Genomic DNA, 22,876 nt, shown 5'->3' with positions numbered 1-22,876 from the left:
AATGGGTTGTGGCGGGAAGTGTGTGTGGGGGTGGGGGGGGGGGGGGGGGCGGTGATGCCGACTTTAGGCTGGGGGGGGGTCACACTTGCTGAGGCATCGGGACGGGGTGTGATTGTGGTGTAACAGGTGGCTGTGAGCGGGGGGGGGGAAGGATCTGGAGCTTACAGACAGATGACTCCCTGAGCAGCAGTTGCCCCCCCCCCCCCCCCATCCTCAGTGATTTTCACAAAGACACTTGCTACCCCCCCTCACCCCCCCACCCCTATTCCCACTGCAGGAGGTGCTAATTAGGTAACCCCCCATCCCCAAACTGCCCCCCCCCCCCAAACTGTGGTACAACAGCAGACCAAAGCAGTCAGACCATTAAAGGGCTAAAACCTGGAGCTGTTCTTCAACAAATAATAATAATTAAGACATTTTAAAAACTTTTAAATGATTAAAATGAATGTTACGAGAAATGCAGGTCTCATTAGAGGACTGGAATTTTCCTGGAATTGACTTTTTCGACTTTCGATTTAAATTCATGTGTATTAAATAATAGCGCAGTAAGGTACATTAGGGGCGCATTTATGTTTGACTTTAAATTACTCTTACTTTTAATTGTTATTTAAATCGCCATCAGGTGATTCATTTGTTGTTAACTAACCACCATCACAAATCAACTACTGAGTATTCTGGTAATTAAGCTCAGCTCTAAGGTTATTATGATTATGATTATTATTGTTGTTGTTGTTGTGGTTGTTATTGTTGTGGTTGTTATTATTATCATCATCATTATGGCCAAGATCTCTTATATTTTGAGAAACTTTAAAAAACGTGTTTTTTTATTTTTAAAACTTTTCTTTTTATTATTTATTTATTTTTTAAAAATGCATTTTTTTTTAACGTTTTCGGATCCTCAAAAAAAATGTCTGCCGGTCCCAGTCCTTCTAGGTGCCGCAGTGCAGCACAGAGCCCTGGAGCAATCGGCAATGATCACACCTCGATTAGCAGCCCAACCGATCCCAGCCAATTAGGCGCTCGTTAGCGAGGACCCACAATGCACGCGGGGCCGGAGGAAGGAGCGGGAACCGGAGCAGGGAACGATTCGCTCTTAATCGTAAAAAGCTAACGGCGCTAACTGACGCTAACGATCGATTCGCTTCATTAGCGCTCGGGGCTCGGACGAAACCGGCGTGCGGACGCAAACCTCCTCGTGCCGCAGAGTGAGACCAAACCCCCTCGTGCCGCAGAGTGAGACCAAACCTCCTCGTGCCGCAGAGTGAGACCAAACCTCCCCGTGCCGCAGAGTGAGACCAGTGATGCCGCACGTTCAGTTCCAGCAGACTGGGCTGGTTTTGACGAAAAGGCAGGGAGCGTGTGCGTCTTCAGGTACAGTGAACGTTGTGAGGACCAAGGTGGCGGGGACGTCCGGGGGCGAGGTACCAGATTTCGGGATGGGAAGGGATGGAGTGAGGAAAGGAGGGGTGGCGTGAGCGTTTGGGAGCCTCCGAAGAGTTAGGATGGGAGAGAGAGGGAAGGGGGGTGGGGCACACACAGATGAGTCCTAGAGGAGAGTGTCACCCTGAGGAATGCTGGGAAATGAAGTAAAAGTCATACAGGTCGAAGGGAGGGGTTGCCATGTTATTTTCGGAGTCCCGTCTAAAGTGATTTATTGCATGGACATAACCCTGCAGGTAAAATTTACAGCTTGTGACTTTACTTTGGTTGTGGATGGATGCTGCATCTCATATTTGAATGATAAAATCCAAGTAATGTTTATTTTTTCATTTAATCTTTTTTTTTTTTTTTTTTAAAGTAGCATGTTTGTATTTGCAGTATTTATATAAGTCAATATTTTACTTTCTCATTTGTGTTTTACCAATATGTTTTCATACCATAACAGAGAATGAATACAGTAACTATTAATACTGTTATTAAATTATTTGTTTTCACTATGAAGTATTCACTATGAGTGTCTGTGGGAATTTTTAGGAAATTCCGGAATATGCTGGTATGGTTAGGGTTAGGGTTAGACCCTGGGTAGGCCCTGGTGACTCTCTCATCTCTATTTACAAACAAAAAGCCACAGGAGGCCGGTTGCCTAGCGATGGCCAGTGACATGCTCTACGGCCTCATGTTCTGCAACGGGACCGTAAGTTCGTTCTGAATGTGAGTCTCAGGTCCTAAGCCAGCCCCCCTAACACCAGAACCAGGGGGATGTGAGCACCCCTAACACCAGAACCAGGGGGATGTGAACACCCCTAACATTCAGATGGGGGGACAGCAGAGAGGGATTTGGGCGGAGATGAGATCACAGTACAGAAAGGGTCACGGCAGGCCCCCCCCAGCTGCATTGGGGACCGGGGGGGTCGAATAGAAGCTTTAGAGAAGCTCTGAGAAGACTGTACAAACAATATATGATGCAAGAGCCATGTAACAGGGCAGTGAGGGGATGCTATAGACCGTTGTATTTGGGGCGATGTGGGGGGGGGGGGGGGGGGCGATGGGGGGCGCGGGGAGTCATGACTAATCCCCCTTTACCCTGGACTCACCCCGGTGTCGGAGCCTGTGAGGAAGGCGTCGCCACGGTGATCTCAGGTGAAGCTCCTGCGGTGTGGGGGGGGGGGGGGGGGGGGGGGCTGGTGCCCCCGCCGTGCCCCGGGTCAAACCGGGCCCTGTCCCGGAATCCCCCGGCTGACCGGCACTGAACCCCCCCCGACTGAGGAGCGGGGGCGTGGGGGGTGTGGGGGCGGAGGCTCAGCCGTCGCTGCGAGAGAGCTGGTGAGGCAGCTGGGGAGACGGGTTCGAGGACACGGGCGCGGAGAGATCGGTTTGGGGAGACGGGTTCGAGGACATGGGTTCGGAGAGATCGGTTTGGGGAGACGGGTTCGGGGTACAGAAATGTGTTTTAGCGCTGCTTCGAGATTTTGGTGTATGAGCGGAGGGTGCGTTTTTTGGGAGTTTTGGGGTATGGTTGAGGGTTTTTCGACAGAAAGGGATGACGGAGCATTGTGTAAAGATGCCCTCTCCCCCAAACTGTTACCCACAGGATTGAAATTTTGGGAATGTTCCGGAATTCTGCTGGATTTTGCTGGACATCGTAATTTTGGGAATGTGCTGGTGGGAAACCTCTCTGGGCCTGATGGTTTTCCACTGGAACAAGAAGTAAGGGACTCATCCCCTCCCCCCGCCCCCCTCCCCCAGGAGCCATCGCTCCCCCCCCCCCCAAACCCCCCCCCCCCGCCCCGCCACTCCCAGCTCACCATGTTTGGGTACTTTCGAACCCGTGAGGGGTAAATCCGGCTGGATGAGAAGAACTGTGGAGGGTACGGTCAGGCTCAAAGTGTGGCTCTGTGTCTGTGAGGAGAAGCAAGGGTGAGCCAAACTGCAGTCCAGCCTCTTTCAAAAAATAAATAATAACAATAATAATAATAATAATAATAATAATAATAATATCACCTAATCATATAAACGGTTTCTGTAGTGTAAGTGAATGGAGGCGACACGCGCGATACTTGGCATCATAGCAGTTTGCCGTCGGCAGTGAGCTGGAGGGCAGAGGAAGAGGATTTGCTCTTCGGGAAATGGCAGGAGGAACGGTCCCAGTTACGCCAAGCTTCTCTGAAGCCTGCGCACGGGGTTACAGGGGTTCAGGTGCACAGGCGCCATCCCAGGAAGTCCTGTCTCTAAACGCCGTCATTTACACGCGCGCACGTTCGTGTGTGTGTGTGTCGCCATGGAGACTCCGTCGTAACGACCCATTAAGCTATTAATCGACCGGCCGCCGTTCGTCTGGAACCCTTCCCGGTCTTTAACGAGGCCGTCTGTCTGCTTCCTGGTTCGTCATCTCTCTGCTTTTGTTTTCTGAAACGGACTTATTTCAAGAAAAATGTTTCTGGAGATTTTAAAAAGAACTTTTGAAAAAAAAGTCGGAAAGTGAGATGAAGTCATTTTCGTTTTTGTTTGTTTTTTGCTTATTCGTTTGTTTACATTCCTGTTTTGTTTGTTTATGTTTCGGTTGCTAACTAGCGATACGGACAAACACACAACAGATTGACGGCCTCCGCGCGTGAGAACGGATTCCCTCCGTTTGGGTTAAAGTCCCTTTAACATGGGGCGGAGATTAAGCCGGGGGGGGGGGGGGCGGGGGTGGTGCGGGGGGGGGGGGGGGGGCCATCACCTCAGGAAAAAGTTAAACTGGTCTCAGACTGGAAGGCGGGAGCAGATTGCCCTCGGAAGGCCCGTGATTAGCAGCTGTTCGGTGTGGATCAGGCCTGATCCACGACTCACCGAAGCCTAACGTTTTTCTGGGTCGGGTTCGGGGTCGAGTGAGTTAAATAACACACTGTCACATACGTGCAACATTATGTACGTGTTACAGTATATACGTGTTACAGTATATACGTGTTACAGTATGTACGTGTTACAGTATATACATTTTACGATATGGACAGAAGGTTCTCTAACGGATATTTATTATCTTCATTTTTGTAGTCGTATTTGCCAGTTTCTCCATTAAAATAAACTGCATGGTCACTGCGGCCAAGTTCAAGGTCCCAGCCATTGCTATGCTTTAATGGCACCAGCTCTGTACTGTGATCTAGGCTTGTAATTTCTTATTTTTGTGTGTTTTTATTAATTTTTTTCTAAGGAAGTCTAGACATTGAAAGCACCTTGTCCTGGTTTCGGGGTCCGTGCGAGCCCAATCGAGGCGTTCCCTTTGTTAACGACGGCCCTGGAGGAATTCGCTGGGTCGCGAGACGACGTCTTCCTGAAGTCGCTCAGACGCCGTGTCTGTAATCTGCTCCGACAGGAGGACAAACAGCCCGAGGGAGCCCAAGAGCCTTTTAGCAGCATCTAAGAGCACAGACTGCCCACTCTAACACACACACACACACACACTCACATATTGCCCACTGTAACACACACACACACACACACACACACACACACACACACACTGCCCACTCTAACACACACACACACATACAGCCCACTCTGACACACACACACACACACAGCCCACTCTAACACACACACACACACACACACAGCCCACTCTAACACACACACACACACACACAGCCCACGCTAACACACACACACACACACACACACACACATACTGCCCACTCTAACACACACACACACACACACACATACTGCCCACTCTAACACACACACACACACACACACACACACACACATACACACACACACACACACACACACACACACAGCCCACTCTAACACACACACACACACACACACACACACACAGCCCACTCTGACACACACACACACACACACACACACACACACTCACACACAGCCCACTCTAACACACACACACACACACACACACACAGCCCACTCTGACACACACACACACACACACACACACACACACACACACACACACATACACACACACACACACACACACACACACACACACACACACACATTTAGCTGTAAATGCATTTGTTCTGAGACGTACACCGAAGTTAGGTCATTTGATGTAAGCTTGGGGTCCCTAACCCTGGACACAAGGTCTGGTGGTCTGTGTTCACCTTAAATTACACGACCAACTCAGACTCTCAAAAGCAGATTAGGTGAGTTAACTGTGTAATTAACTCTTTGAAGGGATCAATTAAGAGCCGAGTAACAGTGAAAATCAGCAGATCCAGGAGCAACGCTGGAAACAGAATCGATGGTCTGTTATTCGACTGCAGATTTCTCTCTGTTGTAAATCTGTAAATCACTGATCGTTGTGTCTGGCCGTAGAGAAAGTCTGGCAGTTGGGGAAGTGGCTAAGGACTTGTTAAAATGTATTTTAAGTTAATTTTATGTATTAATTTTATCTCTTGGAACCTTTAGCTTTTGTCTGTTAGTCTGTTCTGTATTCTTTTCTTGTAATCGGGGCTTCACTGAGAAGGAGGCTCACGGTGTCTCAGTGTGATGCCCCCGTATTAATAAAAGTTATAACTGAGTTTATCAACTGGAAGGTTGTTGGTTTTCACATTCGGGTTTTGGACGGTGAAGACGTGAGCCTGCACCGTGTGGCCCGGCGATAAGACTAATGAGATTTACGTTACAGTACCACCATTTAGCAGAGCGACTCACACAACATTTTACACAGCATTTATACACTGCATCCATTTATACAGCTGGATTTATACTGAAGCAGTGCAGGTTACAGCCTGTAGGATACAAGGCCAGCACCTTACCCCCTTATACGACACGGCCGTCCAAACTTTACTGATTCCTTCAGAGAAGCAAGCAGAAGGTGACTGGAGAAAGAGCGGGGTGCGGCTGTTAAATAAACCAGCCCTCGATCCACCTTTGGAGTGCTTGTTTCTTCTCTCCGTCGCTTTCGTTGAAGACGGGGAGTTTCGTGCTTGGCTGGCGATATTACGGGGTACGCCTCGTTCCCCGTTCCTTTCCCAGGTACTGTTTGATTCATGAGCCGTGCATTTTTAACGGTGCGTTATGAACGCCTGACCCGTTTTGTGACAGAAAGGTTTTTGACGTTTTGACGGCCGAGTGGCTGAATCTCCGAAGCTTGCTCTTTTTGCCTCCGGAAAAGACAGTTTTAGGGGGTAATGCCCTGGCCCGTCAGGGATGCTCTACGCGGTCAAATGTGGGACACTTCTCCTCTCCTTTTAACCCCGCATAGCTAATCAGAAATTTAAAAAAAATACTCAGGGTTCAGCACGGTCGAAAATATAAAAGCTGCGCATGTTCAAGTGCTGGTGGCATTTGGTCAGCAGAAGCAGAAACTCTGGGGAGTTTCGGGTCTGAGCCCTGATATGGTGTTAGATACTATGTAGTCTGTAGGCAATCAGAGCATTCATTTAGTCAGGAAAATGGCAAGCATTGTTGGGCTGAATGGCCCTGTTCTCGTCATTATGTTATGCTGTGTTATGGTCTAAATTTAGATGCACCTTAACAGAGTGTATGTACAAATAGAAGTACGTACAGACAGTACACAAGCACTTAAAAAAGCATAGCCTTTTGCTATGATTGTAAATATATTGTAAATGTAATTACATAAAGCACATCGCTTTCGATATATATCATATTTTCTGTTGTAAGTGTGCATAGCTGATTATAATATGTCACATATCGCAGCGTGTGCTGTGCATATTGTAGGGTACGCGTATTCTTTGCGATAGTTGTATATAGCTAATTACAAGATGTCACATATTGTAGGGTACTCCAGGCCATATGTCTGATTACTCGGTTCTGTAATCTCGTCCTCGTTTCCCTCCCGTGGCCCATATGCGCTCGTATGTGCTTTCATCGCCACGGTAACACCGACGGCTTCGTTGCCCCCACCTCCTGCGCTGTAAGGCCAGCCGGCCAATTAATGCCCGCGGTTATGTGCCTGCTTACCATTATCATGCATAACCAAAACACAGTAAATATAACTATTATATTCTTCTTCTTTACTGATTGTGTACATTATCTGTCATTGGTATATGATCTATTTTTATCAGTGCTGTGTATTAGTTATTACAGTATAACAGAATATACTTTTATCAGTGCTGTGTATTAGTTGTTGGAGTATAACATAATATACTTTTATCAGTGCTGTGTATTAGTTATTACAGTATAACATAATATACTTTTATCAGTGCTGTGTATTAGTTATTAGAATATAACAGAACTTACTTTTGTCCGCACTGCTTCGTAGTTCATTTTTTCTTTCGTGTACCCATAGTCATAACTGGCCATATTTACTTTTCCCCTAACCCTAATCAGGGTTTCTACATGATTTATGCATTGATTTTGTCATCTAAAATATATATTTAGCATCATACTCTGTGTATTTTTTATTTTTCCCGTGGCCATATTTGGATGTTTCCGGACGATTCTGATAATCCTGGACGACGCGATCAATCCCTTTGTTGTTCAGTGTTGAGTGTTTTTGGCGGGAAAAGTGTAGGGGGGGACATATGTTCCCCTCGTCCCGCGCGGGGCGCCAGGCCTAAATCCCGCGAGATATAATCAATACTGCACGGGGGAGATTAATGAAGCGAGCGAGGCGATTGGTCGAGGCGTATCGGAGATCGATGGCGGAGTCAGGGAGGCGGCTTTGTGAAGTCTAAAGCAGATTTTGCCGATCGGATTTCTCCCCTAATCTCGCTCCAGCAGGACGTTGTTAGGTGTCAACAACGGGATAAGGCCAAACTCTCGGGTGATCCCAACACCCACGGGGGCGCGGGGGGGGTGGTGGTGTTGGGGACGGGGCTCCCTATAATTAATATTTTTAAAACATTTTTTGTTTATTTTGTGAAGCAGGGGGAGGGAGGCTAGTCGTGCTGTGGGACCTTCAGTATTGTTTTCTTGGTTGTGTTTTGTTTGGGGCAAGAGGGGCGCGTAATCAGTGAGAAGGCGACGCCTCCATCTGCCCCGCCTCCTAGATTTGCCCAGCGTCAGATTAACGTCCCGGGTTCTCGTAAATCCCACCCCCTCCATGGGAGGGGGGACGGGGGGGGGGGGGACGTGTCCGAGCTGATGACGGGGCGGTATATAAGGTCCTCTCGCCCGCGCCTCTGGCCATGCCTGAGCAGTGCGCCAGCTCCCCGGAGGGTCTATGAGTTCGGATGGCGGCCGTCTGCGTCCCCGCTACAGGCCCATCCCGGACACATCGCGGGACGGTCCCGCCCCACGCTTAAGAAGGGCTTCGTTACCGGGCCTGCTTTTTTAAAAACGTGCTCTTATTTTGAAATTTTTCTTTTATCGCTATTTTTTTAAAACTTTATTTTTTCGAGGCGGAGGGCTTCTGTGCCGGAGGCCGGGATGAACTACCTCATCTCGGAAATGTACGACATGTCCAGCTCGGGGGGCGCGGGGTACCCCCAGACCATGGGCGGCGAGTACTGCATGTTTGGGGGTGACGGTCCTGGGTTTGAGCCCCTCCCCTCGATGCCGATGCCCCTGCACCACCATCCCCAATACCCCCACCACCCCCCGTCCTGCATGGAGCAGGCCTGGCCTTCGGCCACGCCCTACGCCTGCGGTTACCCCGGCGACCACCCGCCGTTCAAGAGCGAGTTCTGCTCCATGGAGGTGCCCCTGGCGCCGTACGGGTCACCCGATTGCTACGGCGACGGCAAGCCCGACTTCTCCTACTTGCAGTGGATGGAGATTCCCGGCAAGAAAGGTAGGGAGAGCGACCGGAATACGACCGGAATGTTTCCGGAACGCGACCGGAATGTTTCCGGAATTTGACCGGAATTTGACCGGAATACGACCGGAGCACATCCACAAAGCGGCTAAATTGTGACCGTTACGCGAGCAGATCATAACCGAAATCGCCAGATGAATGCAGTACCGGCTGCGGATGTTATTCTGGGGGGTTTGGGGGCCGGTGGACGGGTTAGGGCTCAGGACATGGTCCGGGTCGAAGGAGGTCACGGATGTGTGAACTCTTGAGCGCTAATTTGAGGATGTCGGTTTGAGATTTGGTGATTCGGCGGGTGCGGTTTTGGTCGCTCTGAAACGCGATATGCTGGAGCGGGTCGTCGCGTTTTGTGATGGTGTCGTGGTCTCCCCCCTCCCGGCTGCAGGGTGAACATTAAAACCATGTTTGTGCAAAAATGCATTTAGAGTCCAGGACAGACGGGTGCAGCTTAAGGAATAGCACCAAGTCCCACTGTACCTTTCAGCTGTGCTATTATGCTATTAGTATCATTAGCTTGGCTAACCCTGTCCATACAGGGTGAATTTTGCTATCAATATCATTAGCTAGGCTAACGCCGGCCATACAGGGTGAATTATGCTTACGGTATCATTAGCTAGGCTAACGTTGGCCATACAGGGTGAATTATGCTTACGATATCATTAGCTAGGCTAATGCTGGCCGTACAATGTGAATTATGCTAACAGTACCATTAGCTAGACTAATCCTGTCCATAGAGTGTGAATTAGCTAGGCTAACCCTATCCATACAGGGTTAATTATGCTTACAGTACCATTAGCTAAGCTATTGCAGGCTGTACATGATGAATTGTGCTTACTAGCTCATTAGGCCATAGTTTTTTCAGTAAGGAAAAGATCCCTCCCTCTCCCTCAAAGATCAATTCAATTAAAATATCATAGACAAATAATGCATATTAATGTGCATATTAATGCCTGTACTGCACGAGTGTGTGTGAATGAATTCAGTAGAAGTTACGGGATTAACTTTAATTAAATTCTGGGCTGTATAGACCCTTGAGATTCATGATGTTTTTTCAGTCCTTTCTGTTTTTTTGTGTAAAATATTTTGTGAAGATGCTGGTGCTCATTATTTCCTGAATTCCAGACAGTGCATTTAAAAATGAATTTATTTATTTATTATTATATTTTGTTATTTTCTTTTAAAATGCACCTTCAATTGTGAAGTATGAGGCAGCTTCTGTGTCCAGGAATAAATCCCTGTTTGTTCTTTGTTTTTGTTTGGGTTGTAATTGTACAGTTGGGTGGCATGTATGTAAATATGTAAAGATGCTGGTGCTGCTTGTTTGGGTTGTAATTGTACAGTTGGGCGGTATGTATGTAAATGTGTAAAGATGCTGGTGCTGCTTGTTTGGGTTGTAATTGTACAGTTGGGCGGTATGTATATATAAATATGCAGAGATGCTGATGTTCACTGTTTGACCTGTCAGGGTACATACCAAGTTACCTGGACAAGGACGAGTTGTGCGTGGTGTGTGGGGACAGAGCGACAGGCTACCATTACCGCTGCATTACCTGCGAAGGCTGCAAGGTAACTGCAGCTCAGCTGAGCGACACCTGAGTCACACCTGTCTTCACCTGCGCTACACCTGTACCCACCTGAGTCACACCTGTCTTCACCTGTGGTACACCTGTACCCACCTGAGTCACACCTGTCTTCACCTGTGCTACATCTGTACTTACCTGAGTCACACCTGTCTTCACCTGTGCTACACCTGTACTCACCTGAGTCACACCTGTCCTCACCTGTGCTACACCTGAGTCACACCTGTCTTCACCTGTGCTACACCTGTACTCACCTGAGTCACACCTGTCTTCACCTGTGCTGCACATGTACTCACCTGAGTCACATCTGAGTCACACCTGTCCTCACATAAGCTGCACCTGATCGTCACCTTATCCATATTAAAGTCATAAGTCATGCTGTCAGTTATCCTGATGTAAACGATAAATAAATAACTTTGCAGGTAAATTAAACTCAGTAAACGATATATTACCAAACAAAATGATCTTGGTGCGAATCCCCCGAAACTCTGGTAAGAAAGTGAAGGCACCAAGGCAAAAATGCTTTTCTCTTCTTTTTAATGTTCTCTTTGTTCTTTAGTCTTTCTAAACAGAGCCTTACAATAAAACAATGTTAAATTGTAAAGCGCTTTGGATAAAAGCGCTATATAAATGCAGTCCATTTACCATTTACCATTTAGCCGAAGCCTTTTTCAGGGATATTTTATCGTACTGCTCCGTTTAGATCGACTAAAGAACATAAACTAATAGACTAACATCTCCAGGCAAGAGCTGATAAATAATTAGGTGAGCAGATAAAATGGACGCACGTTTGGAAAAGCTGCTGATCTCCTTCTGTTTGCTTTTCCTCTCCGCCTCGAGGGTTTTTTCCGACGGACGATTCAGAAGAACCTGAACCCGACGTACGCTTGCAAGTACGAGGCCAAGTGCGTCATCGACAAGGTCACCAGGAACCAATGCCAGGAATGCCGCTTCAAGAAGTGCATCGCCGTCGGCATGGCGACGGACTGTGAGTCAACCAACCGCCCCCCCCCACTACGACTACTACTATAAATGCTACTACTCTTATTATTATTGTTATTATTGTTATTATTGTTGTTATCATCATCATCAGGGATGGGGTCAGTTGCATTTCAGCTAATTCAATTTGTCTGCGAGGATCTTTCTTCAGTTAAATTACATTTCCGTTGATTTGCTGAACTGGCTGAACTGAAATTCAGCTCTGTAAATGACCACAGCACTGGGGTATTGTTAGTGCTGTTGTGAAGACGTGATCACATGACAAACGTTTCAGCAAACATGGGTTTTAAGATTAGTGACCCCCGCACCCCCCCCCCCCTTCCCCCCAAAGTGCAGCAGTGTAAATATTCCAAAAATGATTCATAGTCAGCTTGTCGTCTGCACCATCATATAACGTCCTTCCTGTAATTTTACCACTAATTTGGCAATGGCTAATTTTTTGTACTGCAACTCCAAAATAATCCAGTGTTTTTGAGTTTGTTTCCGTTTCCCTTGGGAACCAGTAATATCGCTCAATGACCACTGAAAAAATAACATTTTGGGTTTTTTTTACTTTGTTTTTAAAGTTAAAAAGGTGAGCGTTGCAGAACACGCTGAACAGAAACTTACAGTATTACCTTGATGTTTTTTTGTTTTGCTGTTACTGTGTTTTCACCGTGAGGACTGAATTAAGAGCACTGTCCATTTGTGTTTCAAAAGAGCATTTCGTCCTCAGTTTGTGTTTTTTGGCCCCAATCCCGCATTACAAAACTGCATTTTAAAAGCTCAGTTGCCGACTGTTAGTTGTGCGTGATTGTTACACATTAGCTACACGGTAGTAACGCAGCTATGAAGCCGCTGCTCCTCGTGAGTGGGATCACGGAGACGAGTGCTGGTTTCCTGTCTGAGCAGGAACGTGTCTTCATCTCTTTTAAGCGGACTGAACCGTTTACCGTTGTCATTCAAGGTTCCCGTGGTCCTTTGAAAATCTTAAAAAAGAGGAGCTGCTTGAATTTCGAATGTCTGAAATCCGAGGTTCTCAGAGTGGATTGGACTTCTCCTTGAATTTGTTCCCTGTTGGGTTACGTGTTTTTTTTTTTTTTTTTTTGTTTTAACTCCGAAGAAAAGTTCCAGATTGCTGAGAATTCAGTGCTGACCTATTACTAAACCTCGTTAGAACATTACGTGCGTTCGATTGCAATTGTTCCCCTGCTGGAGAAAGGCTTTGAGAGCAGAGATTATGAAACCAGTCGAGTGTAGGACGGATAATGGCTCAGTTCAGCTGAGTGGTCCAGTGACCATGAAAGTTCCTTGTCACAGAACCACTAGGCTCTGCATATGGGGGCTAAGTGAGTGCAGGTGTACCGAGCGTGCATCGCTGCTGGGTCCACAGCCGGTTCGCAGGGTTCGTGTGTGCTGGGTTTGTGCTAGCATCGTGCTAGATTTGGGTTAGCGCTGTGTTGGGTTTGTGTTAGCATTGGGTAAGGTTTGGGTTAGCATTGTGCTGAGACTGGGTTCCCTGTCTGTTTTGTTTGGGTTAGCATTGGAATAGGTTTGGATTACCAGAGTGCTGGGTTTGGGTTAGCACTGAGCTAGATTTAGGTTAGCATAGTGCTAGGTTTGGGTTAACTGTGTGTTTTGTTTGGGTTAGCGGTGTGCTAGGTTTGGGTTAGCATAGTGCTAAGTTTGGGATAGCAGCATGCTAAGTTTGGGTTAGCACTGAGCTAGATTTAGGTTAGCATTGTGCTAGGTTTGGGTTAGCAGTATGCTAAGTTTGGGTTAGCACTGAGCTAGATTTAGGTTAGCATTGTGCTAGATTTAGGTTAGCATTGTGCTAGGTTTGCTTGATTTTAAAAGGAACCCCTTTTTGCGCGGTTCCTCGCTCGTCTCCCTCCGCCTCGCAGTGGTGCTGGATGACAGCAAGAGGCTGGCCAAGCGCCGGCTGATCGAGGAGAACCGGGAGCGGCGGCGGAGGGTGGAGCTGCAGAGGAGCGTCTGGGACAGGCCGGAGCCCACGCCCGAGGAGTGGGAGCTCATCCACCTGGTCACCGAGGCCCACATGGCAACAAACGCCCAGGGCAACCACTGGAAGCAGAAACGCAAGTTCCTGGTGAGGCTTCCTGCGCCAAGGGGCTCAGGGTCGCCTCTGATTCGCTGTTGCATTGACCACCCCCCCCCCCCCCCCCCGCCTCTCCCTGGCTCCACCCCCTTTCATGCCTACTTCCACCAAACCCTGCCCCAAACCCCGCCCTAGCCCCGCCCCTGCCACGCCCGTTCTCATGCCGCTGTCCTGACGTTAACCTCTCCCTGTGTTTTTGTATTTTTGTAGAGCTGGGGGGATGTAGAGGACTATTGGATGCTGTTTCTCCCACAGAACAGCAATAACTAACGGAACCTCTCTCTCCTTTTATTATTTGTATTTTTTTTTTATCTTGTTTTGGTCTGGTTTTTTTGTCATTTGTGAATTCACTACATTTTTTGTTTTTTCCCTCCCCCTTCCTTCCTTCCTCCTCGTCTTCCTCCTCATTTCCCTCCTCCTCCTCATTCTCCTCCCTCTCCCAGCGCTGTTCTAAAGCTAATAAACGAAATATGTGTTAATATTCTTTGTGATTCTCTTGTTTTTCCCCTCTCTCTGTTTCCCTTTATCTGTCTGTCTGTCTGCCTCTGTTGTACAATGTTCTCACCTGTACCTGTCCAGGTGCTAACACCTTTCTGTCTATGTGTCTGTATGTGTGTATAATCTGTAATTGTATCCTGCCGATCTGGGGACACTGTTGACACAGAGGTGGGGTTTCCGTGGTGAAATTTCAAAAGGCGCGACCAAGCGAATCGCAAACAAGCCGCAAGTTTTGATTTCCATTGTGGAGAATTGGCCTACCACATCAAAACTCTCTTACACAAGCCTGGAATCGGCCAAAGCTGACGGGGTTACTGTGAGAAATATAATACCCGTGAATGCGCTTTTTCTTCGTTTTATTTTTGCTTTATAGCTTGAGCCTAAATCCTTCCTATGGAACCTCCACCACTTAAAATACTGACATGTTTTTAACCACCCCCCCCCCTTCTCTTTTTCTGTCTCTGTCTCCCTCTCTCAAAATTCAAAATGCTTTATTGGCATGAAATACATTTGTGAATAAGTGTACACATAGAAATACAAAAAGACATTAAAGCATGAACATTAATTGAACCGAACAATTTTTATATCTGTTTAACAACAGACACTATGATAAAACATTTAAAAAATTAAAAATAATAATAATAGCAATGCAAAAGCGAAAATAAGTTCATACTAATAATAATAATTAATACATTTATAAATTATATTAATACATTTGGTGGTCAATCATTTTTCCTCAAATTATGGCTGTCTCTCTCTCCCAATCTCTCCCTCTTTCTCTCTCTCTCCCCGTCTCCCTGTCTCCCTCTCTCTATCTTTCTCTCTCCCTGTCTCTGTCCCTGTCTCCCAGTGTCTCTCCCTGTCTCCCTGTTTCTCTCTCTCTGTCTCTCCCTCTCTCTCTCCCCCTCTCCCTGTCCCTGTCTCTGTCCCGAGTGCTGTCTTGTTGAGATTAACGCTGTCTTGTCTCTAGTTTGGCTTGACGCTGGGCTGTGCACTGATGGTTCACCATGCCTGTTGATTGCTCAACAGGAGGAAGAGACAATGCTACTTAATGAAATAACATGTAATTTATTCTGTGCTTCTGACCAGAGCGACGTTCGAGTGGCCGAATGCAAGGTAAGCGGCCCAAGTAGCTCCGCGTTATTTTTTATTATTTTTTATTATTTTTAAAAAGCAGAAACACTGTTCTTCTCTCCACACCTCTCTCCCACACACTCGCTCTCTCTCTCTCTCCCACACACTCGCTCTCTTGCTCTCTCATGCTCTCTCTCTCGCCCACACTCTCCCCCTCCCTCTCTCTCTTGCTGTTTCTCTCTCGCCTACACTCTCCCTCTCCCTCCCTCTCTCTCTCCCTCTCTCGTGGGCACAGAAGAGATTCTGAGAGCTTCGATGAGAGCGCCCTGTGTGTGCTGTCTGCAGGTGTCTGTTAGAGCATTTGGGAGTAGTGCGGTATTTTGGGGTTTTGAGTTTGAGGGGTTTCGGGGGGGTTATGACGTGAGATGTAACATTTGCTTTCTGTATCGTGAACGCAATTATCAAAAATGTTTTTTTTAAATGTGAAAAAATTGTTCTAAATTTAAATTAAAAAAACTTTAGCCAGGGCCATCGTTCACTTCCTGACACCACCTAACCTCTCTCACTGCTTTGCACGTGTGACAAGGAAAAGCTTTTGTGACATCACCGCCATCGCCTCGGTGACCGTCGGAACCTTGCGCTCCCTCGGGTTCTGAGCCCCGCCTCTCCCTGTTGTTGCAGGCGGAGGACATTGGTCAAGCCCCCATCCTCAGTGCCCCAGAGGGGAACAAGGTGGACATAGAGGCCTTCAGTCAGTTCACTAAAATCATCACCCCGGCCATCACCCGGGTGGTGGACTTTGCCAAAAAGCTCCCCATGTTCTGTGAGGTAAGAGGGTCTGGGTGGCGATACGCACGCGTCTCTCCGTCTCTCCCTCTCTCTCTCTCCCCCCCCCCCCTCTCTCTTTCTCTCTGTCTCCCATCTCCCTCTCCCCCCCCCCCCCCAGATCGTCCTGCTGAAGGGGTGCTGTATGGAGATCATGTCACTCAGCCGCCCCCCCCCTCCGTCTCTCTCTCTCTCTCTCTCCCCCTCTCTCTCTCTCTCTCTCCAGCTCCCCTGTGAGGACCAGATCGTCCTGCTGAAGGGCTGCTGCATGGAGATCATGTCCCTGAGTCTCTCTCTCTCTCTCTCCCCCTCTCTAGCTCCCCTGTGAGGACCAGATCGTCCTGCTGAAGGGGTGCTGCATGGAGATCATGTCGCTGAGTCTCTCCCTCTCTCTCTCTCTCTCTCTCCCCCTCTCTCTCTCTCTCTAGCTCCCCTGTGAGGACCAGATCGTCCTGCTGAAGGGGTGCTGCATGGAGATCATGTCACTGAGTCTCTCTCTCTCTCTCTCTCTCTCTCTCTCTCTCTCCCCCTCTCTCTCTCTCTCTCCCCCCCCCTCTCTCTCTCTCTCTCCCTCTCCCTCCCTCTCTCTCTCTCCCCCCCTCTCTCCAGCTCCCCTGTGAGGACCAGATCGTCCTGCTGAAGGGCTGCTGCATGGAGATCATGTCACTGAGTCTCTCTCTCTCCCTCTCTCTCTCTCTCTCTCCCCCCCCTCTCTCTCTCTCTCTCTCCCCCCCTCTCTAGCTCCCCTGTGAGGACCAGATCGTCCTGCTGAAGGGGTGCTGTAAGGAGATCATGTCACTGAGTCTCTCCCCCCCTCTCTCTCTCTCTCTCTCTCTCTGTAGCTCCCCTGTGAGGACCAGATCGTCCTGCTGAAGGGGTGCTGCATGGAGATCATGTCACTGAGTCTCTCTCTCTCTCTCTCTCTCTCTCTCCCCCTCTCTCTCTCTCTCTCCCCCTCTCTCTCTCTCTCTCTCTAGCTCCCCTGTGAGGACCAGATCGTCCTGCTGAAGGGCTGCTGCATGGAGATCATGTCTCTGAGTCTCTCTCTCTCTCTCTCTCTCTCTCTCTCTCTCCCCCTCTCCCTCTCTCTAGCTCCCCTGTGAGGACCAGATCGTCCTGCTGAAGGGGTGCTGCATGGAGATCATGTCTCTGAGTCTCTCTCTCTCTCTCTCCCCCCTCCCCCTCTCTCTAGCTCCCCTGTGAGGACCAGATCGTCCTGCTGAAGGGGTGCTGCATGGAGATCATGTCTCTGAGTCTCTCTCTCTCTCTCTCTCTCTCTCTCTCTCTCCCCCTCTCCCTCTCTCTCTCTCTCTCTCTCTCTCCAGCTCCCCTGTGAGGACCAGATCGTCCTGCTGAAGGGCTGCTGCATGGAGATCATGTCGCTGCGGGCGGCGGTGCGCTACGACCCGGAGAGCGAGACGCTAACGCTGAACGGCGAGATGGCGGTCACGCGCGGCCAGCTGAAGAACGGCGGCCTGGGCGTGGTCTCCGACGCCATCTTCGACCTGGGCGTGTCCCTGTCCGCCTTCAACCTGGACGACTCGGAGGTGGCGCTCCTGCAAGCCGTCATTCTCCTGAGCTCGGGTGAGGCTCCGCCCCCCTGTGCGCGCGCGCGGGACTGTGTGTGTGTGTCTGAATGTGAGCAACTGTGTATGTGTGTGTGTGTGTGTGAGTGTGTGAGTGTACGTGTGAGTGTGTGAGTGCGTGTGTGAGTGAGTGTATGTGAGTGTGTGAACAGGTGTGTGTGTATGTGTAATGTGTGTGTGTGCATGTATGTGTGCTTTGTGTGTGTGTGTGTGTGTGTGTGTGCTTATCACATACTCTAGTCTTTTCCTTCTGCTTCAGACATTGAGGGTCTGGAACATAGTTCCCTGATAAATTCTGGAAAACTTGGCAAAAGCGGGAAAAGCGTGATCGGACTTCCGGGAATTCCCAGCGGGGGAGAAACGCTGGTTCCTGTGCTGCCCCCCCCAGGGCCGCCCGCTCAGAACCGCCAGCCTCGCTCGTCCTTCCGAGGCACGGATTAAAATCCGAAAAAGGCCCACGCGGGGCGACTACGAGCCTGGGGGGGGGGGGGGGCGGGGGGGCGCACCACAGCTGTTCTTCTCCTCTTCCGGTAAACGAGTCCGGGGAGCGATGCTGCAGTGGGGGGGGGCGCGCGGGGGGGGCGGGGGGCTTTAATCCTCTGGCCCCTTCTGTGTGGAGATTATCGGGGATTTCACCGGCCGCGCCGAAGGAAAACCTTCTAATGATATGATTGTGCAGAGATTACGCCGCTGGCCCCGATCAATAACCAAACACTAAATTACACGTCTCCTAACCTCTTAAAAGATTAGGCGTTTGTGCTTGCCTGCTGTTGCCTATTTCCGTTGTTTTTTTTTTTTTGGGGGGGGGGGGTGTTTCTGGGTCGTGGCGACTCTGGGGCGTGCTGCTCTTCTTCGGAGCGGCTGCTGTACGAGCGCTTGCCCCACGCCTCCCCCCCCCCCCACCGCATCATGCGTTAGCTTCATGAGCCTGGCGACACCCCCGGGAGGGAGGCACCGTCGGTTGCCGTGCGGAGAAGGAGAGAGAGAGAGAGAGAGAGCACACCCACACCGAAACGAAAACGAACCCCTCACGGGGTTCCGGGGGAACAAACAAAATATAAAAACTAAAACAACAAACTAAAACAACAAAGACGAAAGAAAGTACAGCGGCAGCTTTTCAGCTGGCCAGCTCCTCCCACTTTTCAGTGGCAGGTCCCTTTTGTGCGCTGACAGATAAAACTCAAACTCGCTCTCTCTCTCAGTGTGTACTCCCGGTCTCGGCCCCAAACTGTGGAGAGGAGCACACCTTTAAAGACCTGGGCTGATTGGTTAACCCAACCCAGGTGTGTGTGCTCTCTCCACCAGCCGCCGTTGCCAAGACCAATCCAGTTCACCGCCAGACCAGAATGTTATGAGTTATGAGTGCTAGCATTGGTAGCTCTGTGTTTTCTGTGATATCACAGTGCATTAGCACTACAAATTGGTGCTGTAAGTTAGCGCTATGAGTGCTAGCATTGGTAGCTCTGTGTTTTCTCTCTGAGTTAGCATTATGAGTGCTAGCATTGGTAGCTCTTGTGTTTTCTCTCTGAGTTAGCATTATGAGTGCTAGCATTGGTAGCTCTGTGTTTTCTCTCTGAGTTAGCGCTATGAGTGCTAGCATTGGTAGCTCTGTGTTTTCTCTCTGAGTTAGCACTATGAGTGCTAGCATTGGTAGCTCTGTGTTCTCTCTGAGTTAGCGCTATGAGTGCTAGCATTGGTAGCTCTTGTGTTTTCTCTCTGAGTTAGCGCTATTAGTGCTAGCATTGGTAGCTCTGTGTTTTCTCTGTGGGTTAGCATTATGAGTGCTAGCATTGGTAGCTCTGTGTTTCCTCTCTGAGTTAGCGCTATGAGTGCTAGCATTGGGAGCTCTGTGTTTTCTCTGTGGGTTAGCACTATGAGTGCTAGCATTGGTAGCTCTGTGTTTTCTCTGTGAGTTAGCATTATGAGTGCTAGCATTGGTAGCTCTTGTGTTTTCTCTCTGAGTTAGCATTATGAGTGCTAGTATTGGTAGCTCTGTGTTTCCTCTCTGAGTTAGCGCTATTAGTGCTAGCATTGGTAGCTCTTGTGTTTTCTCTGTGGGTTAGCGCTATGAGTGCTAGCATTGGTAGCTCTTGTGTTTTCTCTGTGGGTTAGCGCTATGAGTGCTAGCATTGGTAGCTCGTGTTTTCTCTGTGGGTTAGCGCTATGAGTGCTAGCATTGGTAGCTCGTGTTTTCTCTGTGGGTTAGCGCTATTAGTGCTAGCATTGGTAGCTCATGTTTTCTCCATGTTATCACAGTGCAGTAGGCCTACAGGTTGGCGCTGTGAGTTAGCGGGCAGCGCCCTCACCTCCTCCGTCTTTCTCCCGCCGTGTGCAGACCGGCCGGGCCTGAGCAGCGTGGACCGGATCGAGCGCTGCCAGGAGGACTTCCTCCTGGCCTTCGAGCACTACATCAACTACCGCAAACACAAGGTGCCGCACTTCTGGCCCAAGCTCCTGATGAAGGTGACGGACCTGCGCATGATCGGGGCCTGCCACGCCAGCCGCTTCCTGCACATGAAGGTGGAGTGCCCCACCGAACTCTTCCCCCCCCTCTTCCTGGAGGTGTTTGAGGACTGACGGTACGGGACACGACCCCCCACCCCCCTCCAAAAAAAACTCTGAAGCACTACTGTCGATTCATTCCATACCGTAGGAGTAGCGTCAGGCCTAGTCTTGGATGGAACCATTCCTACAAATGCGGGTACATGTGAATAGCAATTTTATTTTATTTTTTTTGTGTTGTTTTTTTTTTTGGGGTATTTGATTTAGTGTTTTTTTGTGTAAATTTATCTTCTTTGTATCCTTGTTGTTTTTTATTTTTTATTTTTATTTTGTCTGTGCTTACGTGATTGTTTTAGAACTTGGTCGTTCGCTAGCCAATGTCATGCCAGTGACTTTTCAGTTTTCAGTTGCACCTGAAAAAAAAACAAAAGTACCGTTTCCAAAAAGAGCGAGAAAAAGATAAAAGAGAGAAAAAAAAAACAGAAGGCATGTTTCCCGCCCTCCCACTGCTCTTGGTCGCCTCTTCAACCGAAAACAAACAGAAAACAGGTACTACTCCTCAGTTGTTGTCAATGTTTTACAGTGAAGCTAGCTTTGTAATGTTGAATTTAGGGATTTTTTTTAAGGTTTGTTATTGGCTGGAAAACAGTGGAATCCTCTTGGATGCTGCCATTCTGGACTTCAGGTGAACACACACAAACACACACTCACACACACACAAACACATACAGACACAGACATACATACACAGACACACAAACACACACACAGACACAAACACACACATACATAGACACACATACACAGACACACACGTGCACGCACACACACGCACGCACGCACACACACACACACACAAACACACACAGACAGACACACACACATGCACACACACACACATGCATCATGACTGCACCCACATCGATGGCACATTTTTTTATTCTGTTTGTTTCCACGGTCAGGCACACGTACGTTTTTTTTCCGGTCTTTTCCAGATAAAAGCGCATTCTCTGTTCCACTCACCACCAGTCAAGGAACAGACAGCATCAGCGAAGGAGCCGGCCAACTCACTTAAAATTCACTTCTGTTGAAAGATTTCTCTTGTTTGGTGCCAAAAAAATAATGTAAAAAATGTGTTTTTCTTTTTTTTTTTAATAGACAGAATAATGGATCATATTCTGTTCTGGGGTCCAGGAAGTTTGACTCGACTGGACCCGGTTTGTAAAGGGACATTTTAGGATGTGGGTTCCACGGTCCCCACACACGGTACCGTCGGAACCCTGCTCTGTTTGTCCCTCTTTGTGTGCCGTAGCTGTGCAGCAGTGTGGCCCCCTCAGGCAGCCGGCTGGGGGTCCCCCCAACTTTTGATGTCCCCTTAAATGAACACGGCGACTGAGGACCGCCCCCCCCCCACTCCCCCCCCCACCCCCCCCACCTCAGTAAAAAGGGGCGGGGCAGTTTTGGGACGCTTTTTATCGCGCCCACTCACGGAAACCTGTCTAACATGTGACTTCACAGCGTGCAGCTATTCAGTGCAATATGAACACCACACAATTTACATTTCAAGTCTTAAGTTCAAAACTTAAGTTTAAGAAAAATACTTTTTTTCAGGAGATTTCGTAAAGTAGATATTTTAGAGCGCCCCCCCCCCCACCCCACCCCACTCCACTCCAGGAAGCTCCTAAGCAGGCCAATCACCAGTTGGCTGCACAGTTTCGTCTGCGTCTTACAGGAATTCACATTTCACGTTAACTTAAGCAGTACGCACGGAGGTGGTGCTTCTCCTAGCACTGGCTGCTGCTTGTAAATGTTGATGAAAGAGGAAGAGAGATCCTCACTCTAGATTTTGAGCGGATGTGACATCGGACCGGACGCAGACTGACGTGCACGAATAGTGTTGTTTTTTTGTTTGTTTGTTTTTTTCTATATTCATTCGAGTCTCGGTTGTTTTGTTCTTAAACCGTTTGTACCTGTCCTTCTCCAGAACCGTTACAAAAAAAAAAAAAAGAACCAAGAAACGTCCGATCGTTACGACGACGTGTACTTTAATCATTCACGCAAACACACTCCCTCACACACACACACACACACACACACACACATACGCACAGAGAAAACGGTCAAGCTTTTTTTCGGCGAAAGGATGTTTTCGGGACGTTTATTCCCCGTGAGTTAGCGCTGGGCTAGCCGCAGCATCAGCGGCAGCGGCGGCACATTTTCGGGGGTGTTTGAAAGGGTCTGGCCTTCGCCACTCACAGTTAACCCTCTCTGTCTCATGGACATTGCACAGACAATCAGCTTTAGGCCAGAGAGAGCCCCAAGCCCTGAGTCACCATGGCAGCAAAGGGGGAGGGGGGGGTCCTTGGCCATGCCCCCACAGTCTGACAAGGGGGTGGGGGGGGGGGAATTAATGTTGATGAAAGAATGTTATAGTCTGTATACGTATTTTTTTTTAACAATGCGCCATTGTGGATATTTGCTCTTACAAACTGTGGGTGTGCTACTCGGTGTTTAAAAAAAAAAACAAACAAAAAAAAAA

At 48.6% G+C, this 22,876-nt stretch overlaps 1 protein-coding gene across 6 annotated transcripts in view; it reads left to right on the top strand.

Annotated features, from left to right (window-relative positions):
- The window catches only part of thrb (thyroid hormone receptor beta), a 31,154-nt gene extending 8,278 nt beyond the window's left edge, over window positions 1–22,876 (top strand). For 2 of the 6 annotated variants that reach the window (XM_035428729.1, XM_035428728.1), the window contains exons 3-9: window positions 10,641–10,741; window positions 11,596–11,743; window positions 13,638–13,843; window positions 15,380–15,466; window positions 16,106–16,252; window positions 17,575–17,833; window positions 20,171–22,876. In XM_035428729.1, the coding sequence (XP_035284620.1) occupies window positions 10,641–10,741; window positions 11,596–11,743; window positions 13,638–13,843; window positions 15,380–15,466; window positions 16,106–16,252; window positions 17,575–17,833; window positions 20,171–20,412 (1,190 nt within the window). In that variant the 3' untranslated portion in view covers window positions 20,413–22,876. Of the gene's footprint in view, window positions 1–8,773; window positions 9,155–10,640; window positions 10,742–11,595; window positions 11,744–13,637; window positions 13,844–15,379; window positions 15,467–16,105; window positions 16,253–17,574; window positions 17,834–20,170 lie in introns of those variants that run through there. The other 4 variants (XM_035428733.1, XM_035428732.1, XM_035428730.1 and 1 more) reach the window with 4 other exon arrangements.

This window comes from Anguilla anguilla, chromosome 8, assembly GCF_013347855.1.
Source record: "Anguilla anguilla isolate fAngAng1 chromosome 8, fAngAng1.pri, whole genome shotgun sequence".
Lineage (NCBI taxonomy): Eukaryota > Metazoa > Chordata > Actinopteri > Anguilliformes > Anguillidae > Anguilla > Anguilla anguilla.
The sequence above is the reverse complement of the archived record's forward strand: the minus strand, read 5'-3'. Positions and strand labels throughout refer to the sequence as shown.